Raw genomic sequence first — 12,631 nt, forward strand, 5'->3', positions numbered from 1 at the left:
CCCGCCCACCGGTGGGTGAATGTGGGCATGAATGGGTGAACGTCGGGCAATAATAGTGTAAAGCGCTTTGAGCGGCCACTGGTTGGAAAAAGCCCTAATGAATGGAGCACATTTACAATTGACGTGATGTCATCTTGGAGCAGGGCAGAACCTCCTTCTCAAGGGACGGACCCACAGAGAGTCAGAGCAGATGGGGGGGGGGGGGGGGGAGGGGAGGGGATTGGATCCCAGAACCTTTTCCGTACCTGGGGGAGCTGCTTTGGAGATGCGTCTGAACACGTGGTAGTAGAGGTCCCAGGCCTGCGTCAGGTCCTTCACGTTGCCCGAGCGCATGTACTTCCTGCACCAGTCCTGCGCCTCCATCAGGTCCCGCCCGTACGCCTGTGACAGGAAGTGACGTCGTTCAAGACGTCCGCGTACCACGTGCAAAAAGGATAGCTGACGACCCGGTAAGCTGATGGGTGTTAGCTAGCCAGCGGGTGTTGTGTATTAAGTAGTGTGAGAGAGCAACGGCTGGTGTTCGTTGACATTGGCTAGCGATAGCTTGAGTTAGCTAGTATAAGCTAGCAATAGCTTGTGTTAGCTAGTATTAGCTAGCGATAACTAGTGTGTGCTGGTAGTAAGTAGTGTTAGCGAGCGATAGCTGTTGTTCACTGTTTTTAACTAGTGGTACGCTTTTAGCCACTGATAGCTAGTGTTAGCTGGTATTAAGTAGCGTCAGCGGGCGCTAGCTGGGTTTAGCGTGTTGTAGCTGGTACTAAGTAGCGTCAGCGGGCGCTAGCTGGGTTTAGCGTGTTGTAGCTGGTATTAAGTAGCGCCAGCGAGCGCTAGCTGGGTTTAGCGTGTTGTAGCTGGTATTAAGTAGCGCCAGCGAGCGCTAGCTGGGTTTAGCGTGTGTCGGCTAACGATAGCTCGCGCTAGCGTCCGCGCTAAGCTACTCCCGGCAGCCCCGGGACGGACCTGGTTGAAGGAGGTCTCCTTGAGGGTCTGCGGGCCCCGCTCCATCATGGCGTGGAGGGGCTCCAGGACGGCGAACATGCCCTTGACGTTGCGCTCGACGCCGAAGTAGAGGCGCGAGGCCTCCTCCAGGCCCTCGTGCCACATCTCGTGCCACAGGATGGCCACCCGGATCAGCTCCTCGCTCACCTGGGGGCCCGCAACACACAAGCCTTTAGTCACACACAGCCTTCATTGACACACAACCGCTATTTAAACACAACCTTTGTTGACACCAAGTGGTCCAAACGTAATAAAAAAAAAATTGATATAATACTTTTTTTTTACATACATACATTTTTTTTTTTTTTACTCAAAGATAAATGAACACAGGGAATAGAAATAGAGTACAATATAAGTATGCCAATGACTACAGGAAGTTGAATTAGTCCCAGTAACATAGGAGACAACAGTAGCTGTGTTCTAAATCGTTCCCTATATCACGGATATAGTGCACTATATAGGGTGCTCGCCATTTTGTAGTGGTGTTCGAATTCTCTGTTGTTAATTTCATTCACTACATAGTGGACAATAAAATACCCAAAATTTGAGTGAACATACGATGTTCCCTACATGTTACTCCCGTATAACACAATGCAATGCGGTCGTGTATTTACTGACACAAATGACGTTGAGAAATGTTCAGTGTAGTGTCCGAATTCTCGTTTGTTCGTTCCCTATATAGTTCACTATATCATAAACACTATGAAGGGAATAGTGAGTGAGTGAGTGAATAGGGAAACGATTTCGAACACAGCTATCGTATACAGGTGGTTACATTTGTCCCACCAAAATGGCCGACGACAGTGGCTAGAGAAGGGTTCATGTGTCCTACCAAGATGGCCGACGACAGTGGCTAGAGAAGGGTTCATGTGTCCTACCAAGATGGCCGACGACAGTGGCTAGAGAAGGGTTCATGTGTCCTACCAAGATGGCCGACAACAGTGGCTACAGGCGGTGGAACGGGTCGTACCATGATGGCCTGCTGGACCAGGGTGTTGCAGTGTTCACACATGTTCTTCAGGATCTTGTTGGCAGCGTTGTGGCGGGCGGTGGTGGTGGACTTGGAGGCCACAGTGAGAGGGTAGATCAACGCCTAATGGAGGGGGGGGGGTCAAACAAAATAATGAGTTGTTAAATAACTGTTCATTGTATCAACATTGAAATCCCCTTGACTTCCTCTAAATCTGAGTTCTTCTAATGCAGACATTGTTACCCCAGGCTTAGTGTTATGTTATGAGCAGGGTTGTGTTAGCATGTCAGTGTTGTGTTATGTTATGAACCGTGTGTGTTTTCTTGTGTTACCTTGAGGTGGTAGTGTTATGAACAGGGTTGTGTTACCCGGGGGTGGTAGTGTGTGTAGTGTGTGTAACCTGGGGGTGGTAGTGTGTGTAGTGTGTGTTACCTGGTAGTGTGTGTAGTGTGTGTTACCTGGTAGTGTGTGTAGTGTGTGTTACCTGGTAGTGTGTGTAGTGTGTGTTACCTGGGGGTGGTAGTGTGTGTTACGTGGTAGTGTGTGTTACCTGGGGATGGTAGTGTGTGTTACGTGGTAGTGTGTGTAGTGTGTGTTACCTGGTAGTGTGTGTAGTGTGTGTTACCTGGGGGTGGTAGTGTGTGTTACGTGGTAGTGTGTGTTACCTGGGGATGGTAGTGTGTGTTACGTGGTAGTGTGTGTAGTGTGTGTTACCTGGGGGTGGTAGTGTGTGTTACGTGGTAGTGTGTGTTACCTGGGGATGGTAGTGTGTGTTACGTGGTAGTGTGTGTAGTGTGTGTTACCTGGGGGTGGTAGTGTGTGTAGTGTGTGTAGTGTGTTACCTGGGGATGGTAGTGTGTGTAACCTGGTAGTGTGTGTAGTGTGTGTAGTGTGTTACCTGGGGATGGTAGTGTGTTACCTGGTAGTGTGTGTAGTGTGTTACCTGGGGATGGTAGTGTGTGTAACCTGGTAGTGTGTGTAGTGTGTGTAGTGTGTTACCTGGGGATGGTAGCGGCCGATGTCGGTGAGCAGCTGGTGGATGAGGCGTCCCACCAGGGCGCGGGGCGTGTCGATGCGGGCGATGAGCTGAGGGATGACCTGATGCGGAGACACAAGAGGACTCAGACCCGCTGGGGACAGACGGCCCGGACTACAGACCCACTGGGGACAGACGGCCCGGACTACAGACCCGCTGGGGACAGACGGCCCGGACTACAGACCCGCTGGGGACAGACGGACTACAGACCCACTGGGGACAGACGGACTACAGACCCACTGGGGACAGACGGCCTGGACTACAGACCCACTGGGGACAGACGGCCTGGACTACGGAGCCATGAGGCTGCTTGTGTTTTGACATCAGTTAGAATAAACTGTTCAGTAATCCGTTTAGAAGGGTTTTTTTTTTTTAACGAGATGCCTAAATATGTTTGAATAACGAATTCATGAGACAACAGCCTGCCTTCTAAAAAAATAAATGATACTATTACTTCCCTGCCATCTTCATACAGCTTGTTGTAATACATTTGAGAGAGCGATATTAGGAGCCAGCGAGAGAGAGAGAGAGAGACAGACAGACAGACAGAATTACCTGTAACCAGGTGTCTATCTGGATGGTCTTGATGCCCTCCACCAGGGCCTCGTTCACATCGGGCCAGTGGCCGTAGTCAAACCACAGAGTCAGCACCCTGCACAGGAACACAGCTTTCAGCACCACCACCACCACCACATGCAGCGCACACCGCAGGCCACTAGAGGTCCCCTTGTTTCCAGTTACTGCCGTTCCCTGCACTTCACAGTACTACTACAACTGTATAGTATATTACTTTACCATACAGTTGTAGTACTCCATAGTACAGTGGAACTACAACTGTATAGTATAGTACTATACAGTTGTGTTACTCCATAGTACAGTATTTCTACAACTGCATAGTATAGTACTACGAACTAAAAAGTATAGTGCACTTGTCTTGTTTTTGGTGGACTGCAAAGTATACTTTTTAGTGAAGTACCCCGATTGTAATTTAGTATGCCCCATTGAGTGTGAAAGCGGGAATACGCTCAACTGAATGTTGTGCGGTGCTGCATTACATTTATGGCATTCAGACGCTTTTATCTAAAGCGATTTACAACGGTTCATAGACACATTCATACACACACGCCGACGGCGGTGTCCGCCACGCAGGGCGACAGCCAGCTCGTCAGGAGCATATTGGGTGAGGGCGTCTCGCTCAGGGACACCGCGGCACTCTAGCTAGGAGGAGCCGGGGATCCAACTAGCAACCTGCCGGTAACGAGTCAACCCGCTGGTATTGTACCGATATAAAACCTGGCTGCTCAGAGCGGGGAGCAGGACGCCTGGAGGAGGGGGGCTGTGTCCACCGGGTGTCCAGGTGGTGTGTCTCACCTGAGCGTGTCCTGGAGGTTGTTCCCCCGGGACAGGGAGATGGAGCGGAAGAAGCCCTGGACTGCAGGCACCGTGTACAGCAGCAGAGTCTTGGACAGGTCCTGGGTCCAGACGGACAGACAGACAGCACCACGGGTTAGGTCCCATCACACACACACACCTGTATATACACGGCTTCTGTCTTGACTTGTATATTATAGCTTTTCCTTTGATCCCATGTGTGGCGTACAAGTCACAAATACACATATCTGTATGTACATACACAGGCATGTATATCGAATATATACCATATATATTATTTGACCCCCAAAATGTGTGGATTGAGTACCTTGAGCAACACACCAGAGAGACATGCCTCTATCTGCCCCAGTCTGTCTGACCCCTGCAGCAGCGCAGGTCAAGCTAAAGGGCGTCGCTAGAGGCTGGAGCCTAACGGGGCTGGAGCCCAACGAGGCTGGAGCCTAACGAGGCTGGAGCCTAACGAGGCTGGAGCCCAACGAGGCTGGAGCCCAACGAGGCTGGAGCCCAACGAGGCTGGAGCCCAACGAGGCTGGAGCCCAACGAGGCTGGAGCCCAACGAGGCTGGAGCCTAACGAGGCTGGAGCCTAACGAGGCTGGAGCCTAACGAGGCTGGAGCCTAACGAGGCTGGAGCCTAACGGGGCTGGAGCCTAACGAGGCTGGAGCCTAACGAGGCTGGAGCCTAACGGGGCTGGAGCCTAACGGGGCTGGAGCCTAACGGGGCTGGAGCCTAACGGGGCTGGAGCCTAACGGGGCTGGAGCCGAACGGGGCTGGAGCCTAACGAGGTTGGAGCCTAACGAGGCTGGAGCCTAACGAGGCTGGAGCCTAACGAGGCTGTAGGCTTGAGGCTAGAGGGCTTTAGGCATCGCTCGAAGCTGAAGGAGGTTGGAGGCTAGTGAGGCTGAATGCTAGTTTCAATTATTGCCTAGCATTCACCCATTCATACCCACGTTCACACACCGACGTGTCGGCCACGCAAGGCAGGGCAAGGGCCTGTTGGTCGGGAGCGGTTCAGTTTAGGTGCCTTGCTCAGGGACACTCAGCTAGGAGGAGCATGGGATCGAACTAACAACCCTCTGTCGACCCGCTCTCCCCTCCTGAGCCTTTGCCGTACTTTTCATCATCCCAGAAAACAAACCGGGATGACGAATTTCAAATCATTAACATATGGCTTCTGATTTAAAGTGATAATCCTTGTCCTTAATCCTTCCACTCATACCGGTATTTCCCATGACTCGTTCCATTTTGTCCTTCAGCAACAGAGCGAGTTACAAGTCAAGTTGCGAGCAATCAAAGCATGCCATAAAGACTTGGAACAAGGACACGACCGAGTTAGCAAAAGCCACCTGGACAGACGGCAGCGAGCCACGGGAATCAGAATGAAGGGCCAGCGTTTAGCTTTATATTCATAATGGTCCTATGCGTACCGAAGTCATGGTCGTGAAAGATACACGTCTATATATATATATATATTAGTTCACTGAGGTAAGCAGTTCTCCTTGTGAGGAGACCCTTCCTCCACACGTCCATCAGGGTGAATGGCAGTGCCTCCTCTGTCCGCCACCACCGGGGACTCTCTCTCCGGGCCGCTGGGGGCTCCGCTTCCCTCCAGCTTTTATTGGGTTTAAATAAACACAGAGTGAGACGAGAGCAGCCATGTGTGAGCACCAGGCGCACCGCTCACTGGGGAATCAAGGTCACCCCCCCCCCCCTCCACCTCCACCCCATCCCCCTCCACCTCCACCCTTCCCCCTCCACCTCCCCTCCATCCCCCACCCCCCCTCCTCCACCTCCCCCCCTCCACAGGCAAACTCACTCTGCATGTGGGGCACTCTCTCCTTCTAACCCTGGGATTGAGAGTCGGTGTGTGTGTGTGTGTGTGTGTGTGTGTGTGCTCTCCTTTCTCCTTCCAACCCTGTTATTGAGAGTCTGGTGTGTGTGTGTGTGTGTGTGTGTTCTCTCCTTCTAACCCTGGGATTGAGAGTCTGGTGTGTGTGTGTGTGTGTGTGTGTGTGTGTGTGTGTGTGTGTGTGTTCTCTCCTTCTAACCCTGGGATTGAGAGTCTGGTTGGTGTGTGTGTGTGTGTGTGTGTGTGTGTGTGTGTGTGTGTGTGTGTGTGTGTGTGTGTGTGTGTGTGTGTGTGTGTGTGTGTGTGTGTGTGTGGTGGCCCTCTCTCCTTCTAACCCTGGGATTGACAGTATGTGTGCGTGCGTACGTGCGTGTGTGTGTACACGCGCACGTGCGTGCGTGCGGATTCACGCTCTCCTCCTAACCCTGGGATTGACAGTCTGATGTATGTGTGTGGGGGGCGCTCTCCTTCTACCCCCGGGGTTAACCGTCGCTGTGTGTGTGTGTGTGTGTGTGTGATTTAGGACGCTCACGTTCTCCGTGAGCGATGGCATGCGGCGGCGGCGGCGGCGGCGGCAGACGGCGCAGGCTGTAATCGCGTGCATACCACCGCCGCCGCCGGCCCACCTGACCCGCCGCTAAACGCAGGGTCTTCCCCCGACAGAACAGTAAAGAGCGGCCCAGACGCTCGGCATTCTGGGAGCCCAGGGTGGTATTTATTTGGATGTTTGTGTGTGTCGGGCACTTTGGAAAGAAAAAAAAACCCAGTGACCTCTGGTCTGGTGTGTAAGTTGTAAGTGAAGGTAAGTGTAGGGGTGTGTGTGTGTGTGTGTGTGTGTGTGTGTGTGTGTGTGTGTGTGTGTGTGCGTGTGTGTTGTTTCGAGTTGTGTGCATTCCTGCTTTGTTTGTGGGCATTTTATGTCTGTTTGACGTTTGTGTGTCTTTATGTGTGTGTCTGCGTGCGGTATTGTCTGCTTGTGTTGTTCATTGGTCTTGGTTCAGGAGTCTTGCAGGCTTTGTATGGCTTTTAATGCGTTTGTGTGTGCATGTGCTTCCTGGTGTGTTTGCGTGTGTACGGTTGCACGCAGGTGGATGTTTCTTCGTCTGCGTTTGTGTGCGTATAACTGAGCACATGTTTTCGCACACACATGCATGTGTTTGCATGTGTGTGGGAGAGAGAGAGAGAGAGAGAGAGAGAGAGAGAGAGAGAGAGAGAGAGAGAGAGGCAGAGTGAGTCAGAGAGTGAATCAGAGAGTCAGAGTGTGAGCGGGGGAGTGAGTGAGTGAGTGCACGGGCATGTGTGTATACGTGTGCATGTGTGTGTGTGTGCACAGTCATGTGTGCATGTGTGTGTGCACGGGCATGTATGTGTGCATGTGCGTGTGTGTGCACAGGCATGTGTATAGGCAGGTGTGTGTTTGTGCGTTGGTGTTGGTGTTTGTGCGTTGGTGTGTGTGCGTTGGTGTGTGTGCGTTGGTGTGTGTGCGTTGGTGTGTGTGCGTTGGTGTGCGTGCGTTGGTGTGTGTGCGTTGGTGTGCGTGCGTTGGTGTGCGTGCATTGGTGTGTGTGCGTTGGTGTTTGTGCATTGGTGTACATTGGTATTTGTGCGTTGGTGTGTGTGCGTTGGTGTGTGTGCGTTGGTGTGTGTGCGTTGGTGTGTGTGCGTTGGTGTGTGTGCGTTGGTGTTGGTGCGTTGGTGTGTGTGTGTGTGTGCGTTGGTGTGTGTGTGTGTGTGCGTTGGTGTGTGTGTGTGTGTGTGCGTTGGTGTGTGTGCGTTGGTGTTGGTGTGTGTGCTTTGGTGTGCGTGCGTTGTGTGTGTGCGTTGGTGTTGGTGTGTGTGCTTTGGTGTGCGTGCGTTGGTGTGTGTGCGTTGGTGTGTGTGAGTTGGTGTGCGTACGTTGGTGTGTGTGCGTTGGTGTGTGTGAGTTGGTGTGTGTGCGTTGGTGTGTGTGCGTTGGTGTGTGTGCGTTGGTGTTGGTGTTTGTGCGTTGGTGTGTGTGTGCGTTGGTGTGTGTGCGTTGGTGTGCGTGCGTTGGTGTGTGTGTGCGTTGGTGTGTGTGTGTGCGTTGGTGTTGGTGTTTGTGCTTTGGTGTTGGTGTTTGTGCGTTGGTGTGTGTGCGTTGGTGTGTGTGCGTTGGTGTGTGTGTGCGTTGGTGTGTGTGTGGTGGAGCCTGACCTCGCCGACCTTCCTCTGGCTTGGCGAGGGGGCGGGGCTGTGCTCGGCGCCCTCCGCCTCGCTGTCGCTGTTGCTGGCCTCGCTGTTGGCGCTGGCGCCGCTGGCGTGGCGCACCTTCTTCTTGTCGTCGCGCCCGGCGCTCTGGTGCTTGTAGTGGAGCACCGCCTCGAAGTTCATCACCGCCCACGCATGCCAGGCCTGGGGGAGGGGGACACACACACACAGGGGGACACACACACACACACACACACACACACACACACACACACAGGGAGACACACACACACACACACACACACAGACACACATGGAGACACACACAGGGAAGGAGACACACACACAGAGGGACACACACACACACACACACACACACACAGGGACACACACACACACACACAGAGGGACACACACACACACACACACAGGGAGACAAACACACAGAGAGACACACACACACACACACACACACACACACACAGGGAGACAAACACACAGAGAGACACACACACAGTACAAACAGGATGGGTCAGGTTCATTGCCGTTGCACAACGGTCCTGTACCGGTAGATATGGCATTCATTTACCGAGGCTTGATAAGATCTAGCCCGAGGGCCAGGTGGTGTATTGTAACCCAAAAGGACGACTCTCAGATCTCCACCCTTGTCCAACCACTAAATGTCAAGGGCCCGGGGGAGGTTAGGGAGGAGCAAAGGCGCAGAGCGGAACGATATGTAGATCAGATATTATACTTGGAGACATCTAGCGGTGCAGCTAGATTTCAGCTGTACAACAAATGTCCCGATGAACAGCTTCCAACCGCGATCCTCTGAACTCTGGTTCAACTGCTCCTCTCAACTCAGGAGTTGGAGGAGGTGGTGGTGGTGGTGGTGATGGTGTTAGAGGTGGTGGTGGTGGTGATGGTGTTAGAGGTGGTGGTGGTGGAGGTGATGGTGTTAGAGGTGGTGGTGGTGGTGGTGGTGATGGTGTTAGAGGTGGTGGTGGTGGTGGTGGTGATGGTGTTAGAGGTGGTGGTGGTGGTGTTAGAGGTGGTGGTGGTGGTGGTGTTAGAGGTGGTGGTGGTGGTGATGGTGTTAGAGGTGGTGGTGGTGGTGATGGTGTTAGAGGTGGTGGTGGTGGTGATGGTGTTAGAGGTGGTGGTGGTGGTGATGGTGTTAGAGGTGGTGGTGGTGGTGATGGTGTTAGAGGTGGTGGTGGTGGTGATGGTGTTAGAGGTGGTGGTGGTGGTGTTAGTGTTAGAGGTGGTGGTGATGGTGTTAGAGGTGGTGGTGGTGTTAGTGTTAGAGGTGGTGGTGGTGGTGATGGTGTTAGAGGTGGTGGTGGTGTTAGTGTTAGAGGTGGTGGTGGGGTGGTGGTGATGATGTTAGAGGTGGTGGTGGTGGTGGTGGTGATGATGTTAGAGGTGGTGGTGGTGGTGGTGATGATGTTAGAGGTGGTGGTGGTGGTGGTGGTGGTGGTAGTGGTGGTGTTGGTGGTGGGGTGTAGCCTCACCTTGTACCAGTTGCGGTCGTGCTCGGTGGAGTGGCTGTAGTACTGCAGCACCTTGGGGATGGTGCTCTCGTTGATGCCCTGCAGGCTCAGCTGCCACTCGCCCAGCTTCAGGAAACACCTGGGGGGATACGACCACACACACACACATCACTGGAGAGACGGAGATACAGGCAGAGAGAGAGACACCTAGAGGGAAACAACCACACACACATCACTGGAGAGACGAGAGAGAGAGACACCTAGAGGGAAACAACCACACACACATCACTGGAGAGACGAGAGAGAGAGACACCTAGAGGGAAACAACCACACACACATCACTGGAGAGAAGGAGATACAGGCAGAGAGAGAGACACCTAGAGGGATACGACCACACACACATCACTGGAGAGAAGGAGATACAGGCAGAGAGAGAGACACCTAGAGGGATACGACCACACACACATCACTGGAGAGACGGAGATACAGGCAGAGAGAGAGAGAGAGAGAGAGAGAGACACCTGGAGGGAACCATGGATACGTCACCAGGGAGACGAGAGAGCGAGCGAGAGAGAGACACCTGTACCCACAAGTCTATCTGAGGGGTGTGGATTCCCTTTGGGGGTAACAGGAGTAACAGAACGGGGGGCTGTGAGGAGAGAGGTTGTCTGCTGGTAGACATTGAGGACACTCGATCTGGTGAGAGGGTCCGACTGCCGTCTTTTTATGCCAAAAAAGCTAAACGGTCGAGATTGACTCGTAATATTTTGCGCCGGCCCGCTGGCTTTACCGGCACACCAACTAAAACCAGATGAAAATCACAGTGGGTAAAAAAAAACAACTGAAAATTGAGAAAATGAGACTGATCACCATGGTAACAAAACCATATTGACTGAACGCGGAGCCCAAAAAAAAAGGTACACTCTAACTACCCGCCGTCATTATCTCAAAGACAAAAACAGCTGCGATCCTGTGTATTATATTTTAAAAAGTTCATTTTTCATGGCAGCATGTTGATACAAATACCGGAGAACAGAAAGTACTGTGTTTGTGACCGACTGACACAAGGACCAAGCAACAGGAGTTCAACGCTGTGCTACTGCCGAGAGCTGTTCGTTCGCCTGGACGGAGCAACGGAGGACATCGCGCTGCCGTTCATCAACGCGGATCAGTGGTGTCTGGAGCACTTAACTGGAAGCCACTTCCTCTGGAAGCAGTTCCTCCATCACCATCCCAGAGAGAGACCCGGTGGTGGCGGGGCCGTCCATAGTGGAGCGTCGGGGTCCGACCCGACCTCCATCCATCCATCACCTCCACGGGCGCGGTGCAGCCACTACCTATTAGTCCAGCTCAGGCCGTCAGGCGTTTCAGTCGAGGCTGGAGGCTAAACGAATCAGCGGCTGGGCTAACGGTGTGTGTGTGTGTGTGTGTGTGTGAGGGTGTGAGGGCTGGGATGGCGACGGCCGGTGGAACGCCACGTACAGGTTCTAGATTCATCTCACAAGTAGGTGGAGAAATGTGGCCACTTGCAGAAAACAATCGTCCAGAATGCACACTATGAAACTTTTTTGTCGGGTGGAAGATGGAGGGGCGGGTCAGGTGGGAGGAGACGGTGTGCGTGTGTGTGTGTCTGTGAGTGTGTGTGTGTGTGTGTGTGTGTGTGTGTGTCTGTGTGTGTGTGTGTGTGTGTGTCTGTCTATGTGTGCGTGTGTCTGTCTATGTGTGTGCGTGTGTCTGTCTATGTGTGTGTGTGTGTGTGTGTCTGTCTATGTGTGTGTGTGTGTCTGTCTGTCTGTCTGTGTGTCTGTGTGTGTGTGTGTGTCTCTGTCTATGTGTGTGTGTGTGTGTGTGTGCGTGTCTGTGCATGTCTGCATGTGTCTGTGTGTCTCTGTGTCTGTCTATGTGTGTGTGTGCGGCGCGTTTGCGCGACGCGTGTGCGCGTGTGTCTGAGTGACAGTGCAGTAAGTGCACCAGGTGTGCAGCGTTCCACATGCTGGGGTGCAGAAAGTGTGCCAAACGGCGTGCAGACGGGGCAGACAGCGGCGGCCCCGCCCCCCCCCCCGACACACAACCAGTGCTTAACCCCCCCGCGGGCCTCCCCCACTTAAAGCCCCCCCCCCCCCCCCCCCGCCGCCGCCGCGCCCCGGGGACACGCAGGGCCGTCCGTCCCCGGGCACGCAGCCTTGTTGTTCTACGAGACGAACGAGGGGCGGAGAACACGGGAGCACGCGTCTCTGTGGGTGGTGCTGGAGGAGGAGGAGGAGGAGGAGGGGATGGAGAAGGAGGAGGAGGAGGAGGTGGGGGTGCTGGGCGGAGTGGTAAAGGTGCAGACCAGATGGTAATAGTGTATTTTTTACTGTAAGTATGGCCGTCTGCTGCCCTAAATATATAAATATGTGTTCCTAGCAGTGTTCCCCCTGACTGTTCTCTGTTGTCTAGACGCCAGTGATTGCACCAAATATTTCTCTTCAGGTAGGGGGGAAAAAAACAATAGTAAAACAGGAAAAAAAAATAACTAAAAGGGAAAATAACCGCCGTCAGGATGGCCTCTGCTTCCATCTCCTTTGGGCATCCATTTGAAGTCCCATCTTAATTTGGAAGGGCTTTAATGGCCGTATTGTAAATAGTTTTACGGGACCGCAAAGTGCACAAACAACTTCCGCAGGGCTCTGAGGTTCTTAAGAAGCCATCTCTGGCACCGCTAAACCCTCCCCGCGCTAATCT

The 12,631-nt window shown here is 53.1% G+C and overlaps 1 protein-coding gene across 1 annotated transcript; it reads right to left on the reverse strand.

Annotated features, from left to right (window-relative positions):
• Nucleotides 1-171: 171 nt before the first annotated feature.
• Nucleotides 172-10,046, reverse strand: LOC311377462 (serine/threonine-protein kinase mTOR-like; the record flags this gene model as incomplete). Its single annotated transcript, XM_084491349.1, has 8 exons — nt 172-381; nt 961-1,146; nt 1,970-2,092; nt 2,969-3,067; nt 3,561-3,657; nt 4,377-4,477; nt 8,421-8,618; nt 9,929-10,046. Coding segments are annotated over 8 exons (1,132 nt in total), but the record flags the coding sequence as incomplete, so codon positions are not given.
• Between the last annotated feature and the right edge of the window lie 2,585 nt (nt 10,047-12,631).

Source organism: Micromesistius poutassou, assembly GCF_964030765.1.
Source record: "Micromesistius poutassou genome assembly, contig: SCAFFOLD_1534, whole genome shotgun sequence".
Lineage (NCBI taxonomy): Eukaryota > Metazoa > Chordata > Actinopteri > Gadiformes > Gadidae > Micromesistius > Micromesistius poutassou.